The 16,064-nt window shown below is 40.9% G+C and overlaps 1 protein-coding gene across 1 annotated transcript in view; it reads right to left on the reverse strand.

Moving 5' to 3' along the window:
* Nucleotides 1–16,064, reverse strand: part of LOC119736179 (fibrillin-1-like) — a 120,543-nt gene that overhangs the window by 6,147 nt on the left and 98,332 nt on the right. The window contains exons 79-97 of the mRNA XM_038210204.1: nt 15,836–15,961; nt 15,073–15,195; nt 13,546–13,671; nt 12,864–12,989; nt 12,016–12,138; nt 11,225–11,347; nt 10,162–10,275; nt 8,853–8,960; nt 8,065–8,178; nt 7,084–7,197; nt 6,693–6,809; nt 5,868–6,227; nt 4,700–4,816; nt 4,277–4,387; nt 3,056–3,172; nt 2,305–2,421; nt 1,417–1,527; nt 531–644; nt 160–276 (exon numbers count right to left, since the gene is read on the reverse strand). Of these exons, the coding sequence (XP_038066132.1) occupies nt 160–276; nt 531–644; nt 1,417–1,527; nt 2,305–2,421; nt 3,056–3,172; nt 4,277–4,387; nt 4,700–4,816; nt 5,868–6,227; nt 6,693–6,809; nt 7,084–7,197; nt 8,065–8,178; nt 8,853–8,960; nt 10,162–10,275; nt 11,225–11,347; nt 12,016–12,138; nt 12,864–12,989; nt 13,546–13,671; nt 15,073–15,195; nt 15,836–15,961 (2,478 nt within the window). The remainder of the gene's footprint in view (nt 1–159; nt 277–530; nt 645–1,416; nt 1,528–2,304; nt 2,422–3,055; nt 3,173–4,276; nt 4,388–4,699; nt 4,817–5,867; nt 6,228–6,692; nt 6,810–7,083; nt 7,198–8,064; nt 8,179–8,852; nt 8,961–10,161; nt 10,276–11,224; nt 11,348–12,015; nt 12,139–12,863; nt 12,990–13,545; nt 13,672–15,072; nt 15,196–15,835; nt 15,962–16,064) is intronic.

Genomic DNA, 16,064 nt, shown 5'->3' on the forward strand with positions numbered 1-16,064 from the left:
AAATTTCCAAAAACAAAACCATCATTTGCAAAAAAGGTGAAATCCATATTCCAAAAAGTTTCTCTCGACCGGCTGCCAAGAAGAAGCCTTTTAACCAACATATTAAATCTTTACCTGATTATTCAAGAGTAGGTTCAACCAAATTCCATGTGTACTTACTGATATCACAGGTTGTTCCTTCAAAGCCAGACAGACATGTGCAGACAATCTCTCCTGATGTGTCATTGCACGTAGCACCATTCTTGCACGGGTTGTTCAAACAACCCTTGCCAATTCCTGAAAAGGGAAACGATTGTGTAACACATTAAATTTGCATACCCATGCTCTTCGAAAAAAGGATGTTTTTCTTGTTACGAATTTTAAAGATATAAGCACTGAAAAATTCATGCATAAGGTTCACTTGTCTCCAACCAAATTCTATTTTGGGTCGACCCGAGTTTCTCTTAATACTACTCTGGAACGCAAGTCTGAAACAGATGTCACTGATTCAATTAAAAATGCTAGATTTGTAAGGATGCTTATGGACTCACTGGTTTCGCAGTTCTTCCCCAAGAACCCAGCCTCACAGATACACTCATAGTCATTCAGGTGGTCGATGCAAGTTCCTTTGTTGACACAGGGGCTACTGCCACACTCATTAATTTCTGTGGATCGGCACCATTAATAGCAAAAACAGGAAGATTCAATTAAAACTGTGGCAATTTTTTATTAAAGACATCTCACAAGTAAAGTTTCAATTTCAGAGTTACTCAATTGCTCAATAACAACACAGTTGGCAGTCTTTTCTTTCCATTACCCAATAGCGTTATATAGTCATTGCAAAGCACTTGTTCTGCAGAAGTCAGAAAAATATATTCATGTCATTAAAAGGTACTTTGGATGAATTGCTTTTTTGTGTTTGTGTGTGCCACAAAATGTCCGCCGTGTCAGAAATAAACAACCGGGTTTTGTGGTCTTTCCTCAGAAACAGTGAGATATTAGGTTAGTTTCTTCTCAACTAGAACTTTGAAATAGGATGAGTATTAAACGATCTTTAAAAAAAATGTGATGTCAGGAGATGTGCCCCACAAGCAAAAATCATCAAATTTAAAATAAGTGAGTCAATGGCCACACTTTTTTTAAAATTAACTCTTATTGTTTTCTTCCAAATAATACCATTTCAGGATGAATAATTTCACAGGGTATTTGGTACCATCCCTATCTTGACTTTCAGCGAGATTTTTCTCATTCAATCAGTAGGTTTGTATCCGGATGATTATCAACGTTCCCACGTGCCTTTGAAATCCGACTAACAGCTCACTTAGTATAACAGGTCCCATGTAAGCAAGCAGGCACATAATGAATCACAAATCAACCAACAAATCTTAAACCAACGGTTCGTAAACCAACGCTGTCTGTTGGAGATTATAAACTTACCCGTTTCACACTGCGTTCCGGTGTAACCAGGAACACACTGGCAGACAAAAGTGCCATCATCACGTGGCACACAGACACCGCCATGGAAGCAAGGCCTATTGACACAGGCCACTGAAAGGATAGAAAAGAAACAAGAATAGAAATGAACAGGGCCACAATAGAGAAAACCTCTACGAAAGATGAGTACGATGTGGTAAATTTGAATTTCAGTGTTTTGGTAAATGAAAGAAATGTTCATGAAATATCTTTCTATTTGATTCATAGCGATATTTCAAATTACTAGAACGCCATCTCGCTGTACAAATGAAGCCTGCTGGGCGCATTTATATTTGTGCACAAACTAATGGAAAACTCAAAATGTAGTACGGCTTAAGTACGGCTATTTGTAAATCTGCGTTTGTACTCTACACCAGTACATTATTAAAGCTGATACACCCAAAACCAAAATGCATAAAATACATAAATGGCAAACGTACTGCAAAAAAGAAAGAAAAAAGCACCCCCCCCCCCAAAAAAAATCTCCCTTTCTGGGGGGGGTTAAAATATATTTTTGTTAAGATTTATGTTCAGACATGGAACTAGTAATTACAAAGAAAAAAATGAGTAAATTCCAAAAAACACAAGACTTTGTCCAGTGTTTCTTCAATTTGTAATGGCATTCATGAGAAGTAAAAAAACGAGGAAATCAGCGGATCCGATATTGCTTTGGCAAATGTTCAGCTTTCTTGTCTTTTCACACTGCAATAACCTTTTGAAAAGTTATGACTTTCACTTTCAGGTTAAATTCATCAGGCTTTTTGTAAACCCTTCAAGTTGTTGATTTTTTTCTGATTATGCTTGGCACAAATTAACACATGAAACAAAAATCATAATGGGGGCATAACATACCGACTGTTTCACAGAATATCCCAGCGAAGGCATTGGGACAGCTACAGTAGAACTGGTTGACTCCATTGATGCAGACACCGTTATTCATACAAGGAGAGGACTCACACTCATCCACATCTGCAATTCAAGACATACAAGACTTTAAGGCGATCTTATAGGCATATAGGATCATTTGCATTTATAATCCCATTTATATTTCATATGCGAGTGCGAGGCCTAAACGGCGTGAGTTCGGGACCATTTTCCATCAGTATGTCCCCAATAGCGGGCAAATACCCACTTGCAATTTTGTGTTGGGGTAGGCCTATTTATGTGTTTTATGGCTCACTGCGGTATTTTCGCAGGCCTCCCAATATTTCATAGGCCCCCAAAGTTTTCGTAGGCCCCCAATTTGTCGTAGGCCCTAGGCACAGTGCCTACAGTGCCTTTTGGGTGATCCGGGCCTGCCCAAAAGTAACATAGGAAATTATTATCAAAAAGCAGACTTGGATTAAAGATCGTACTGGTACTAAACACCCTGTGAAATTATTCCATCTGGTTTGCTGTAATTTAAAAAAAAAAAATCAACAAATGTAGGTGATTTCATTTTTGGAATGAAGAATGCTATTGACGAAATCGTGTTTTGTGATCAAAAGTCGAGTCGCGCTGAATACTACTTATTTCGTCACGACTCTTGAACAATGGCTTAAAACACACCAATGATGAATCTAAGGGAAAATGTAAGCGCTACCAAAGATCCATTTGCACTCACCAGTCTCACACAATCTTCCCGTGCTTCCAGCGGTACAGTTACAGGTGATCACGCCTCCCACGGTGAGGCACACTCCACCGTTGAAGCAAGTATCCTCCGTGCAAATCTCAGTGATCACTGTCAGATCAGATCAAATCAAATCAAATCACCAACCCTGACATTTCTAGAACTGACTGATTCATTCAGCCCCACCCCACATGTACCGCCCCCAATGTCACATAACATGTTCCAAGTCAGTCGGATTTTGTCCGATTTGGTTACGCAATCATGGCTGTGATTGGTCAAAACATGACGGGGCAGGGTTTAACACATCAGTTTAAAATAACAAATTTTCCCCTTAAAAGTTGCATTCCTAGCAGTCTGCAAGCAGACTGGTAGTCTGAGTATCACCTGTTCTCCACAAGGCCCTATCTCCGGCTGAACGTCTGATATATATGTAGGAATGCAAATGTATGCGACGCCGCACGCCAGCCAATCGGAGTCGACATTACTAGTTTGGTCATTTCACTCCCAAATCATGACTAAAACTGTGACTAAAACTGTGATTGGTCAGTCTGGATGCAGTGTTTTTGAAATACAACCATGGTCGGGCGCATACAGATCTACAAAACTAAGGCATATCGCATAACATATCGTTAGAGAGCATGTGACTTTTTGCTCGATTCATAACATGTCTCTGTTTTATTTATAGCTATCCATTACAAGAGCCGATGTACAAAGTGCCCGCTGATTGGTCAAAATCTAGAGGTCAAGAGGCGGTTGTCTTGCATAATTAATCAGCAAATCGGCTCACAAAGACCAGCAAACTGGCTCCTGGTCCATACATTATCTATACTGATTGTGGGCAGGAACCAGCCTACCCAGCGAGAACGGAATTATTGTCTGGCAGCCAATAATTTGAGATTGAAAAGCAATAATTCAGAAACAAACACATTGGCTGTTTTGGGTTTTTTTGGTCGATGTCTCACCCAAAAGTGAATAACTTTTGTATTGCTTAAAAATAGCAATTTAACAAAGGAATCTATTTTTTGGGGAGGGAACTCGACACAGCAAGAGGAACACAACTTTAAAACTGATCTACGACAGCTGACAATTCAATCCAAAAAAAAATGTTTCCCATTCAAACTGAAAAATTCCACTGGAGCCTTGAACTTGTATACACAACGAAAAGAACTTTAACTTTGCCTGTCTACTTGATACTAAATATTGCGCCTTACTTACGTGTTTCACAGAGACTACCGCTAAAGCTGACCTCACATGAACATGTAGTTGTTCCATCTGACATCTGGTTGCATGTACCACCGTTCTGACAAGGGTTGGGGTTGCAGAAAGCTATAGAAATATGAAAACAGAATGAATACTAACGTCGGGCTGAGATGTGACATTACTGGAATTGAAAAAAAACGGGCAAACATGTGCAGAAAAAATTCTTTATAAAGCGTGTTCCAAAAAAAATGTCCCTCTGGGTCACTATCAAACTCCCCAAGTTTTCCCTATTTTGGGGTGTTTCTCCCAAATTCCCGGAGTTTTCCCTGAATGGAAAAATGGCAACTCATTTCCCCTGATTAACAGAGTGGCTGGGAACTTTGCAAGGTACACACCAAGTTATAAAATGGATAATGAAAGACAAGATCAAGTACTCACTTTGTTGCTGACACTGCAGACCGCCCCAGTTGATGGGGCAAACACAGACGAAACTCTCAATGTTATTTTGACAGGTCCCACCATTCACGCAGGGATTACTGGCGCAGGGATCGTTAGCTAGCAAGGGGAAACAAGTCAATGGTCAATTTCACTATAATACAGTATACAGCAGCTCAAAGGTATAAGTAAAAGTCAAGTCTTTCACAAGCCATGTGGCCCGTCAGGCCGGCATTTATCTCCAGTTTCAGTAGCATGAAATAACTGAGAATATTTCTATTTCCCCTAGATGGGATGCTTGTCCTTCGCAGGTTACTCCCAAGCTGATTTACACTCCTGGGTGGAGAGAGGCAAGTGGGAATGAAGTGGCTTGCCCAAGGACACAACCTATGGCAAGCGGTTGGATTCGAGCCCATGACCCTCTGATCATGAGTCACGAATCCTAACCACCAGGCCACACTCCCCAACAGCTCAAAAGTATAATCTCACTAAATAACTAAATATCAAATTTCTTAATTATTTTGTAAAATCTTTCAGCAATGGCCAACATGCCCTTATTTCAGTTGCAGTTTTTTTCAGTGAGTAACCTTGTACTATTATATTGATCACTAATTCAATAGTTACAATAAAAAAAAAAAAACATGCACTGTTTTCCTGTCAAAAGCAGACGTTACTGGGCAGAGCTTGAAACTGAGATATAAGCCATATCGATTTGGGGTTTCAGTTTGTCAATTTGCAGTCTTTTGGCAAATTTGTGCTCCTATCCACTGTGTACAGAAGTACCCCCTCACCGGTTGAAAAGAGAGAGGCTGGTGGGAAGTGGTTAAATCGGTTTCAATCGGGTGCCATCTTGCTTCGCGACCGTACCAGTACCGCAATTCACACACTGTGCATGCAATGCATGTACATGAAAAGAAGGCACCGTTGCTAGGCAAATTGCGCCCTCTCGTGGTCATGCACGGAGCTCATATATGTTTAAAATATACTGTAAAAGTGTCAGACCATAATTTGGCCTCTAAAGATGATTTTTTAAAATCTGTAGAGGTGTACCAGTTTCAACTAATGCATTACCTAAATCTTTTAAAATTAAACTGTTATTGTAAGGGGCAAAATCTGTAGTTTACATTTTGACAGAACACATCATATATATACCCCCTGAATGCCAACTTACTTTCCAAATCATTGTCCTTAATCTCGATCATGAAACCTTGGGCTGTCTTGCTAGTGTCAGTCGTGAACGTGATCCACAGCTGATTGCTCTTCGTGACGAAGTTGCTGGGCGGATCGAGGCCGGAGTGTCGAATGACGCGTGAGTCTACGTTACCGGCCACAAGCCCGTTGCCGGCCTCCAGCCAATCATAATGCAGCTCCGTGCTGAAATTGGCAAAAATGACGCGGATGCGGCGACCGAGGGAGACCTCTACAAGCCAGCGACAGCTCAGATCGTCCCCGTAATTGTCTGGGAAGTTGGGAGACTTTATCGCAATGGTGCCATTGTTGGGAAGGGTGTAGTTGACGACACATCCGATGGCTGCAAAAAAAATAGCAATCACGAAACTTTCTTGTGAATCAAATTTTACTTCTGTAATCCACGTCAGAATCCGACCTCTACGGCTGAAATGAACAATAACTCGCTGAACATAGAAATGCTTCATTCAGAAGGGCCCGTCTCAATTTATACCCAGGATGAGTTCTGGACATATTCTGGACATTGTATCGGGTAGACGTAGCAGGATACTGAACAACTTTCCCAGCAATCTTCCCGCAATGTTATCAGTATTGGTGAGTCAAGCAGTTGCTGATGAAAATTTCCCCTGAACATGTCCAGGACAAATGCAGAGCTTCTGGACAAAGTGAATGATTCTACCCACAACTCGTCCCGAATATGAATTGAGACAGGCCCTAATGCCAGTTGCAAACAGTTGGTATTTTCAAGCCAAAAAGAGTTAAAGTTAAATTTTTTTTAAAAATAACCCTGTTGAATAGTGTAACTCACATATTTCACAGTTTTGACCCATGAAATCCTTCATGCAGCTACAGAGGTACCCGGTGGTTGGCAGTTGCTGACACGTTCCTCCATTCATACACGGCATCAACTCACACTCATTAATGTCTGAAATGAGAAGAGAAATGCAATTTTTTAAAGATTTATGGTTTGGAAACAATGTTGAATACAAGAACAAAAGGTTTTGTGCTTGGGTAATCTACAGAGCCTTCAAACAGAAAAATCTATCCTTGTGCTGCAGCCCGCCCCTAAAAAAATACCCTTTTCTCACTGTGAAATCGGCAAAATTATAAACACAAAGCTTGTCTAACCTGATGTCAAAAGCGGTTTTCAAAATGCGTTGTGTTTTTTGTCAGAAAAAAACTTTGAATTAATTACATACCAACGTCACAGTTTTGGCCAGTGAAGCCTTGACGACAGTTGCAAACATAGGAATTGGAATTACTGGTGCACTGACCGCCGTTTCTGCAAGGAGCACTCAGGCAATGGTTGATTCCTACAACAAAATGGCAGAATAACTTCCAATTAGATTTGCAGTATTGTACTTTGAGTCCATCACAACTGCTCACAAGTTTGTCACGGATACTCACAAGTCCTCACAAGTCTGTGAACCTGTGACCTCCCAACTGCCATTCCGGTGCCCTACCAACTGAGCTATCCAGCCCTACATTGGCGGTCCCCCATTTGGTCAATGTCTTTGTTCAAGGGGCACTAGACAGAAGCTATTGCTCGAATAGACAATGCTTTAAAACGAACAAGTTTGCTGAAGAATACTTTCAATGTGATAGAGGGGACGAAACTGTGTTTACAGGAACGGAGTGCCCATCTCTCTTTCATTAGCGATTGGGCAAGACTCATATGCTGCTGTGGGGGGATCGCCACACCTCCTCCACAGCGAGTCTGTTACCTTCCAAGCATTGAATAATGCCGGTACCCATTTAACACCTAGGTTGAGAGGAGTAATTGAGGTAAAGCGCCTTACTCAAGGGCACAACATGTATGTCCACGATGGGGCTTGAACCCACAATCTCACGATCATGAATCCTATGCTCTACCGCTAGACCACACGTGCCCCCTGTGATACTTCAAGGGTATAGTATACTTGTGCAGAAAGACAGATAGGTGCACGGAAAAGATCAAGCTAATTTCATATTTCAAACAGCTGTTAAACAGAAAACATTGCATCTTATAAAAAAACAATACTTCACAAATGTCCTTGTTCAGCAAAATTCAAATGGGTACCACTCATTAGCAGATTATACCACAAAATATGCTGGCTGGTAAGCAGAGTCTGTTATTATAAGCAAAACGTTGCTGCGGTAAGCAAGTTTTGAGGAGATTCGGAGGAGATTTTCAAACTTACGAATTCCGCAATCCACTCCTTCCCAGCCCGGTTGACAGTCGCACACGTAATGAGAGCACATGTTACGACATACCCCGTTATTCTTACAAGGGATGCTGCCGCACACGTCCACCTCTGTGAAGAAACAAATAAATACAGACTGGAGTACAGCTCAACTTCAGAAGTTAATGAACTCAATTTTCATTCCAATGATACTTCCTATTGTTTTGTGACATATCACAACAAAAAGTGGGTGCTGTGGTCCAATGGTTACGCCGTTATGGTGTTCGACTCGTGTGCCGTGGTACGTGGGTTCAAATTCGCCTCGGGAAAATAGAATGCTTAATGGATCACATCGGGAGGCTAGTTTTACTATACCACGAGATAAAGCAGTCAATATTTGTATACTGTCCCAACTATAGTTGGGGTCATTACTATAGTTGGGGGAAACAATTAAGTACAAAAGTTAACAGTCTAAATTGCTCTTATTGAGCTTAGTAAACCCAAATGAAGTCCAAAATATCTCAATTCTAACCAAAAAATCTAATTTAAAGTACATGCTATGGTGGCAGTCTCCACGGCTGACTAACAAAGGGAAGAGTGTGCATTCCTCATGAAAAACAAGTTGACATTCACAATGGCCATTTTAAGACCCCCTCTTAAGATGTCTAAATACCAAAAGACCAAGCTGTTTTAAATATATAACCATATCTTTTAGTACCACAAACGTATCTACTGCTTACTTCAAGCAGTCAGATATTGTAAGCCTTGCATAAGGCCAACCTGAGTATCTGAGTGACAAAACTTACCGATATCACAGAAAGGCCCGGTATTGCACTCATTACACTCACAGCGGAAGCCGTTGACGAGACGCGTGCAGGTGCCGCCGTTGTTACACCGATTAGGATTGCAAATATCTGTATGGGTGGACAAAAACATCAAATCACAGTGAATAATAACACCCTAACCCTCCTGCTATTTAAACATTCACAGACAGTCACAATTTCCATCCACTTTTCCTGTTGTACTTTTAACAGAGGCTAGTCACCAGCAGTCAGATCATTAGTCAAGCAAGCACTGTGACTAGTCAAACTCAGTCCACAGACCATGAACAGACACAGCAGGCAAGTTGTGGGCACAGCTGGCTTATCAGTTACGCAGTCAAAGCAAAGCACGGTCACGGCCAGTCAATCCTGCTTTATGTGGGCTGGGTATTCTTAACTATTGAAAACATGACGTCACTTGATTCATTTTGACTGAAAGGACCACTTCGCACTGAATGTATGTTTGCATAGGAGGATTAATAGTAAAAACATGTTGTGTTTTGTGACCACTGACGTCATTTTACGAACTTCTCTACATAAGGGCGTCGCCAGACCAAATTAATTTTGTTTTTGGTCTAGGGGGAGGGGGGGGGGGGGGAGGCAGGGAGGTTTGACAACAAATGTGCTGACGTACCACTCTGCCGGGAGGTAGCCGTGAGTTTGTTTGGGTCACCAGGTAAGAATTTTTGGTCACCCCACCCGACTAATAGAACCGATCAAGTAAGCTCCGCCCCTTGGTGTTCTAACCAATTACAGCCGTGATTTGCGCCTGACATGCATGCACGCGCGTATGACGCACGCAGCTGGAATATGCAGTATGGCTTTTGAAGAGTGAGCCTGTGTTTTTAGGGGCTAACTGGATCGTTCCATTCGGCGACTCACCGCTTTTCAAAGCAAACAATGTTTCACACTATCTGATATTAGGTGGTGCTACATATCTTGACTTATTGGGCCATGGACACACCATTTTGTCGGCAGGATGATAGTGCGGATAAAAAGGAATAATGGGGGTATTATGAAGGAGTTGAATGGAACAGTGCAAGTTTAATACATTTCATATTGAAAGTAGCCTCCCTCGGTGATCCATGGAACATTGTATTTCACTCAGCTTTGTCTCAGGATCCATGGATCACCTCGGGAGGCTAGTTTTACCACACCACTCAAAGCACTCAATATTTGTATACTAGAACACAAAACGCCATGTTTTTTTCCCATTCATTCCTCTGTAAGTGGTTGGGAGGAACAGGTGGAACAAATTTCATTAGACACTGACAAAACCAGTCTGGACAAATACCTTGTTCGCAACTGGCTCCTGAGAAGCCTGGTGGACAATCGCAGGTGTAGAATGTGCACCAATTCTGGCAGACGCCGTTGTTCTGGCAAGGATTTGAGTCGCACTGATCGACACCTGCATAGAATAGGATTAAGAATATCAATATGAGGGTCCGTCTCAATAACCGGGACGAGTACTGGACAAGTTCCGGACATTGTATCGGGTATAAGTTGCAGGATTCTGAACAACTTCCCCACAATATCCCCGCAATGAAGTTATCAGTATTGGTGAGTCAAGCATTTACTATAAACATTATCGTTGATGTATGGATCGACCCACTGTTAACATGCCAGCTTTTTTAACAAGTGATCCGCGGATTGTGTGTCGCCTTTTTCCACGGTCAATCTCTTTGTTTTGTGTTCTTAAAAAAATTCAAAATCTAGTGCATTTCAAACAATGACCTCAAAAGACCCCAGGATGACCTTTGACCTCCTATTTCGGAAAACTTGTGATGAACCCCAACCCAAGGATCGCTCCATCCAAGTTACATTGAAATCCATCAAATAATTGGAATCATACTTGAAGAATGACCTCTAATGACCCTAAATGACCGTTAACCTTAGTAATCCAATGAAGAATTGTGTCTTCCCACCCAAGGGTCGTTGCATCCAAGTTTCATCAAAATCCATGAAGATATGTAGAAGTTATACATTTTTTTCAAAAACTGAACCGAAACTTTAACATACGGGTCTACGGACGACTTCAAGGGAAGGACTTGAGGGGTAGGAGCATTGTTGTCCATGAGTCCCTTTTTCTAAAGATTTCACTTGTGGGGTACCGTTCCCTTTGTACTAGTACCCCACAATGAGTCCTGGTCAGTACGGGTCTACGGTCATACAGACATACAGAGTTTAGGACTGTTAAGTGTCTCCCAAAACTTTGTTAGGCGACACAAATATCTTTTAAGATGGTGTTCTGTGAGTGATTTCCATGTCGACTCGGGTTAAATGTAAATTCATGAGGGGAAAAAAAATGAAGCACGGTTTGGTGTCTTTTTCCAATGACTTGTTGATTTGCTACTTACGTGTGGTGCAGTTTGTACCAGTCCAGCAGTCGTTACAGTCACAGCGGTAGGAGAATTCGTTGGGACAGTTGTGAACGCAGACCCCGCGACTGTTGCAAGGGTTGGTCTCACAAACGTCTTTAACTAATGGGGTAAAAAAATACAAATAAACACAATTTTGGTGAAAATTTGACAAAAGATGCAATTTTAAATCATACTGCTCTGTAATATTACACTGAGCAATATTTATCAGGGTTCGACCTTAGCGGTAGTAGTCCGCTCGCCAAATGCGTGTAAAAACAGCAGCGGACTAGTCAAAACCATTCCCTGAGTAGTTTGCCTGGCGAGTCAAAATTATTGCAAAAATTTTGAACTTCTATTGCAGAATAGTGAAATGGCCTGTGGACTAGATCAGAATCTGGTTTACTAGTCTGGATGACTAATGGAAAAAAAAAATTAAGGACGAACCCTGAAAATATGTTATATCGTGTGCTTGGATACTGTAATTTTATTGGTCTAGAACGGCCACGTGTCCAGTCCTTAAAAATAATTGTTTAATTCATATTTTAAAAGCTGCCTTTAGACCCACACTTATTATTTGGTTATTCAGTTATGCAGTAGAACTGTCCTTTGTTTTGGTAACAGTTTTTTGGTGTGATTAGGTCAAAAATGACTTTGTGAAAATGAAAGCGTCCTTTTAAAAGATAGAAGTGCAGTTAGCTCATAAATATGCATGAGGTGAAACAATAGACATTACAACTTAAGGCATACTAGATTCCTTACAGGTTGTAACATACACATTACTGACTTACCTATGTCGCACAAAAGACCAGTGTAGCAAGACGGACACACACATTCAAAGCTACGACAGTTACCGGCTGGGGTAAGACAAGGGCCACGAGCACAGGGATTCACCTGATCACAGAAGGCGGTAGCTGTAGGTGTCATCAATAAAATGGATCAGTTCCAATCACTGAACAAGTTGAACACTGCGGTTTCAGACTGGCGTTTCAGATTTGAGTGGAACCAAATGGCATTAGGCGTGATTCAAATTAACCAACATATATTCTGATTTATTATAATGTAACCAAGAAAATAACTGGAACGCAGTGGCGCACCTGGGGCTGGGGGGGGGGGAGCTCGGGGGGCTCAAGCCAAAACCTTTTGGCAAAATTTTTTGAAAACAAAATCAACTTTTAACAAATTTGTAAACAAAAAGTTTTGAGCCTCCCCAAACCAAACCTTGGTGCGCCACTGCTGAAACAGGGTTCTAACCTGTAACCTCCAGAATGCTGTTCCAGTGCTCAACCAACTGAGCTATACAGCTGAAAGTATTGCTGAAAGAACACTATCCTTTTAGTGATTTGTCCAAGAAAGCTTATCATATCCTAGATTTTGAAATTGCTACATGCAGAACTTCACTAAAACAATGGTCCAGACATTTGAGTTTCATGTTATTTTACTTTAAGCACCCTTCTTTAGATTTTGGGCACTTTTGTTGCTTCAAATGAAAATAATGCACAAATGACAAATGAATACTCCACCTTTAAATAAAGTCAGTAAACTGCTCCGATAATCACAATTTTGTGGTTGTACCTAGAAAAATAGCATTGTTTAAGTGTTCCACATTCACTCAAAATATGTTGGCTGAGCAACTTACATTCTGTACACATTTTGCCACCCCAGCAGCCCGTACAAGAGCAGACGTAATCGCTGCAGTTGCTGCCCCCAGCCCGGCTACACATACCACCATTGGCACACGGGTTGTCTGCACATGGGTCAATCTCTGCAAAACCAAACACAAAAACATGGGGCATTAAACAAATAATGAATGTTAATGAGTGCAATATGGTAAGAATAATCTCATGAGGTTTTCCATTCCGTCGGTTACCGAATGAAATTATATATGATTAGTTGCTTTTCATTGCTTTTCGAAGAAGAATGTGCCAAACTAACCCTGTTTTAGCTTACTGGATATGACACTTTTAAAAAAATAACAGTAAAAAAAACATGTACAACCTTTTGATAATGAAACATGATTTCGTCTATATTTCCAAAAATCAGTCCATTGACTTATAGTTGGGAATTACCTCCATTTCTTGAAATCTTCTAAAAGTCAGCCAGCCAGACGGAATAATTTCACGGGGTATTTAGTACCAGTACGATCTTTAATCCAAGTAAGCTATTTGATAATAATTCGGTAGGCTACTTATAGGATAAATGCAAATGATCCTACATGCTTTTGATTACTCTGGCAACTTCTGAGTCAGGTAACTTATTTTATTATCCTAAGGAGTCTGGAAAAAAGTCAAATATAAGAAAGTTTACGTCTGACAACTTACCAATCTCACAGTTATCGCCAGTTCGGCATGACGGACATGCACACATGTAGTTATTGCAGTCGTTATTAATCAGGGTACAGACGCCGCCATTGTTACAAGGGTCGGTAGTGTTGCAAATACTGGTAGCTAAGGGTCAAGAGTCGGAACACAAAAACATGTATTAAACATGGTCAACATTTCCCAGAAATCAAAGCACAGCATGAGCATGTTTACTTCAGTGACAGAATGTGTGCATAGGATGTAAACAATACAAATTTCCCATGAGGATACAAGCATAAGCATGTCACAGGACAAGGGGGGGGGGGGGCTAATCGTCCTTACTCACAGCAGGAGCTGATTTGCGCAGCTACAACGCGGTTGAGCAACACGGCCCGTGTCTTAGGCCTGAGATCAAAATAGAAATGGTTCTTCACCTAACCACTCTGAATCATTACTTAGCTTCCCTCTGAAGGGTCTGAGGGGCTTATCGTTTATTTATCATTCCTGGTTCGCAAAACATTTCTATTTTGACCTTCGGCCACATCAACAGTGTTGAAGGGTACACTTTGTGCATGCACTGCTTTAAAGGCATATCAGGTAAAGGTGCTTGAAGTGCATGCGTAACAATGGAGTGCGAACGTGGTTTCACCTCAAAAATAGCATCACATTTTGTTGGCCAAATTAGTCTATAGGGAGTAACAGCTAGGGCAGAGCAGTTTTTCTGTGATAGAAATTAACAAGTTCTTGAGAATGTTTTATCACTCAAACTCCATGAAATTCCCCCCAAAGCCTGCTTCAGGTTGGAACAGTAAGCATTGATCTAGTTACTCTGTTAATGACCCAATCCTGGTTATAAATTCTATTTACATTCCTTTCAACTAAGCCCAGATATCTAGCTTATTCCCATGTTGACACCTTTATGATTCTTTAAATTTACTTTTAAGGTCCATCCAAAGAGTTCCCACAGACACCACCTACATTTTTATGACCATGTAACCCTGAAACTATAAACTACCATCCTAGTACTTAATGACACATGTAATGAGTTAACACCCAGCCCATGCTTCAGCATTGTATTTAATCACTCTCTTTCCCCCAAAGTCTTCCGTTTTCAACTTCTACCAGCACTCACCAACTCTCTTTGATATTAGTCTGTGTTTCCAATAAACTACGTAGACCACATTATCATTGTACAGCGGTTGTATTTCTTCAAGTGTCTCTTAGTAATTTCTTCTGTCCATCCGCTCCAGCTCCGTGTGTGTATATATATATACATATCCATTCTGATATAACTGTAACAGTGACTCTAGGAATGATACAGTCTATCTAATACCCCTAGAAATATCCTGTGTTACAGAACTTGTTACAGAACTTGTTACAGAACTTGTTACAGAACTTGTTACAGAACTTGTTACAGAATTGTTAAAGAACTTGTTACACAACTTGTTACACAACTTGTTACACAACTTGTTACACAACTTGTTACACAACTTGTTACACAACTTGTTACACAACTTGTTACACAACTTGTTACACAACCATACTTACATGTTTCACACAATGGTCCTGTATGGCAGCCAGTGCATTGACAGCTAAACTGGAAACAACTTGTAGCACTGGCAACACACACTGCACCATTCTGACATGCGCCTGCACTACATGGATCAAAACCTAAGCAGTAAAAAACAAATTTTAAACATATAAAAAGCTTGCGGACATTTGCAAAATGGCCCTCACGACACCGTGCTTAACACGGTAAATTTGCAACGAAAACACACACTTCTTCCAAAAAGATTGATGATAGATATCTAACCAGATCGCTAAGCATTTAAAAGTATAAACGATACTGTTCAAGATGATCACATTTTCATGAAATAGGGCCTTTTTTAGTTGAAAAATGCTAATAAGCACAAACAACGTTGATTTGCTATGGAGGTAAACATATTTTCTGGTGGTTTTCCGAGGGCGGGGGGGTTGTTTGGTCCTTTAATCGAACTGCAAAATCGTTGTTTATCGCACCAAGCCAGATCGCACAGCAGAATATACTGTATGAAATGCTTTTTCCAACGATATAAGAATTATTTTGATTGGAGGACGGGAAAGGGTTTTTCTTTTCAATCCAATCATGGCACTCCTCTCTTACCAGAGAACCCAGATGGCAACCCCACCCCACCCCGCCCTACACAAATCCTGGTTCCGTCACTGCATTTGTAGCATTTTTCCAGTTTCTATTTCTCAAAACATTTGAAATAAACTTCATTTCCATTGAAAGCAGAAAAAAATCACACAGACAATCAATATGTTTGCTTACCTGTGCTGCATGTTGGGTCACCCTGATAGCAAAACGGGCACTGGCATGTGAATCGGCTGCAATCATTCGGGTCAACCATGCAAGTTCCACCATTCTCACATGGGCTGCTGTCACAAGCACTCGCTTCTGTACATCAAGAGAAAAACAGTTAGTCAGCTACACGAAGAACTAAGCACAAACAAAGTTGAAAGGATATTTGTCAATATCCACCATGTGCCCTGTGACATCA

Source organism: Patiria miniata, unplaced genomic scaffold (genome assembly GCF_015706575.1).
Source record: "Patiria miniata isolate m_02_andy unplaced genomic scaffold, ASM1570657v1 HiC_scaffold_29, whole genome shotgun sequence".
Classification (NCBI taxonomy): Eukaryota; Metazoa; Echinodermata; class Asteroidea; order Valvatida; family Asterinidae; genus Patiria; species Patiria miniata.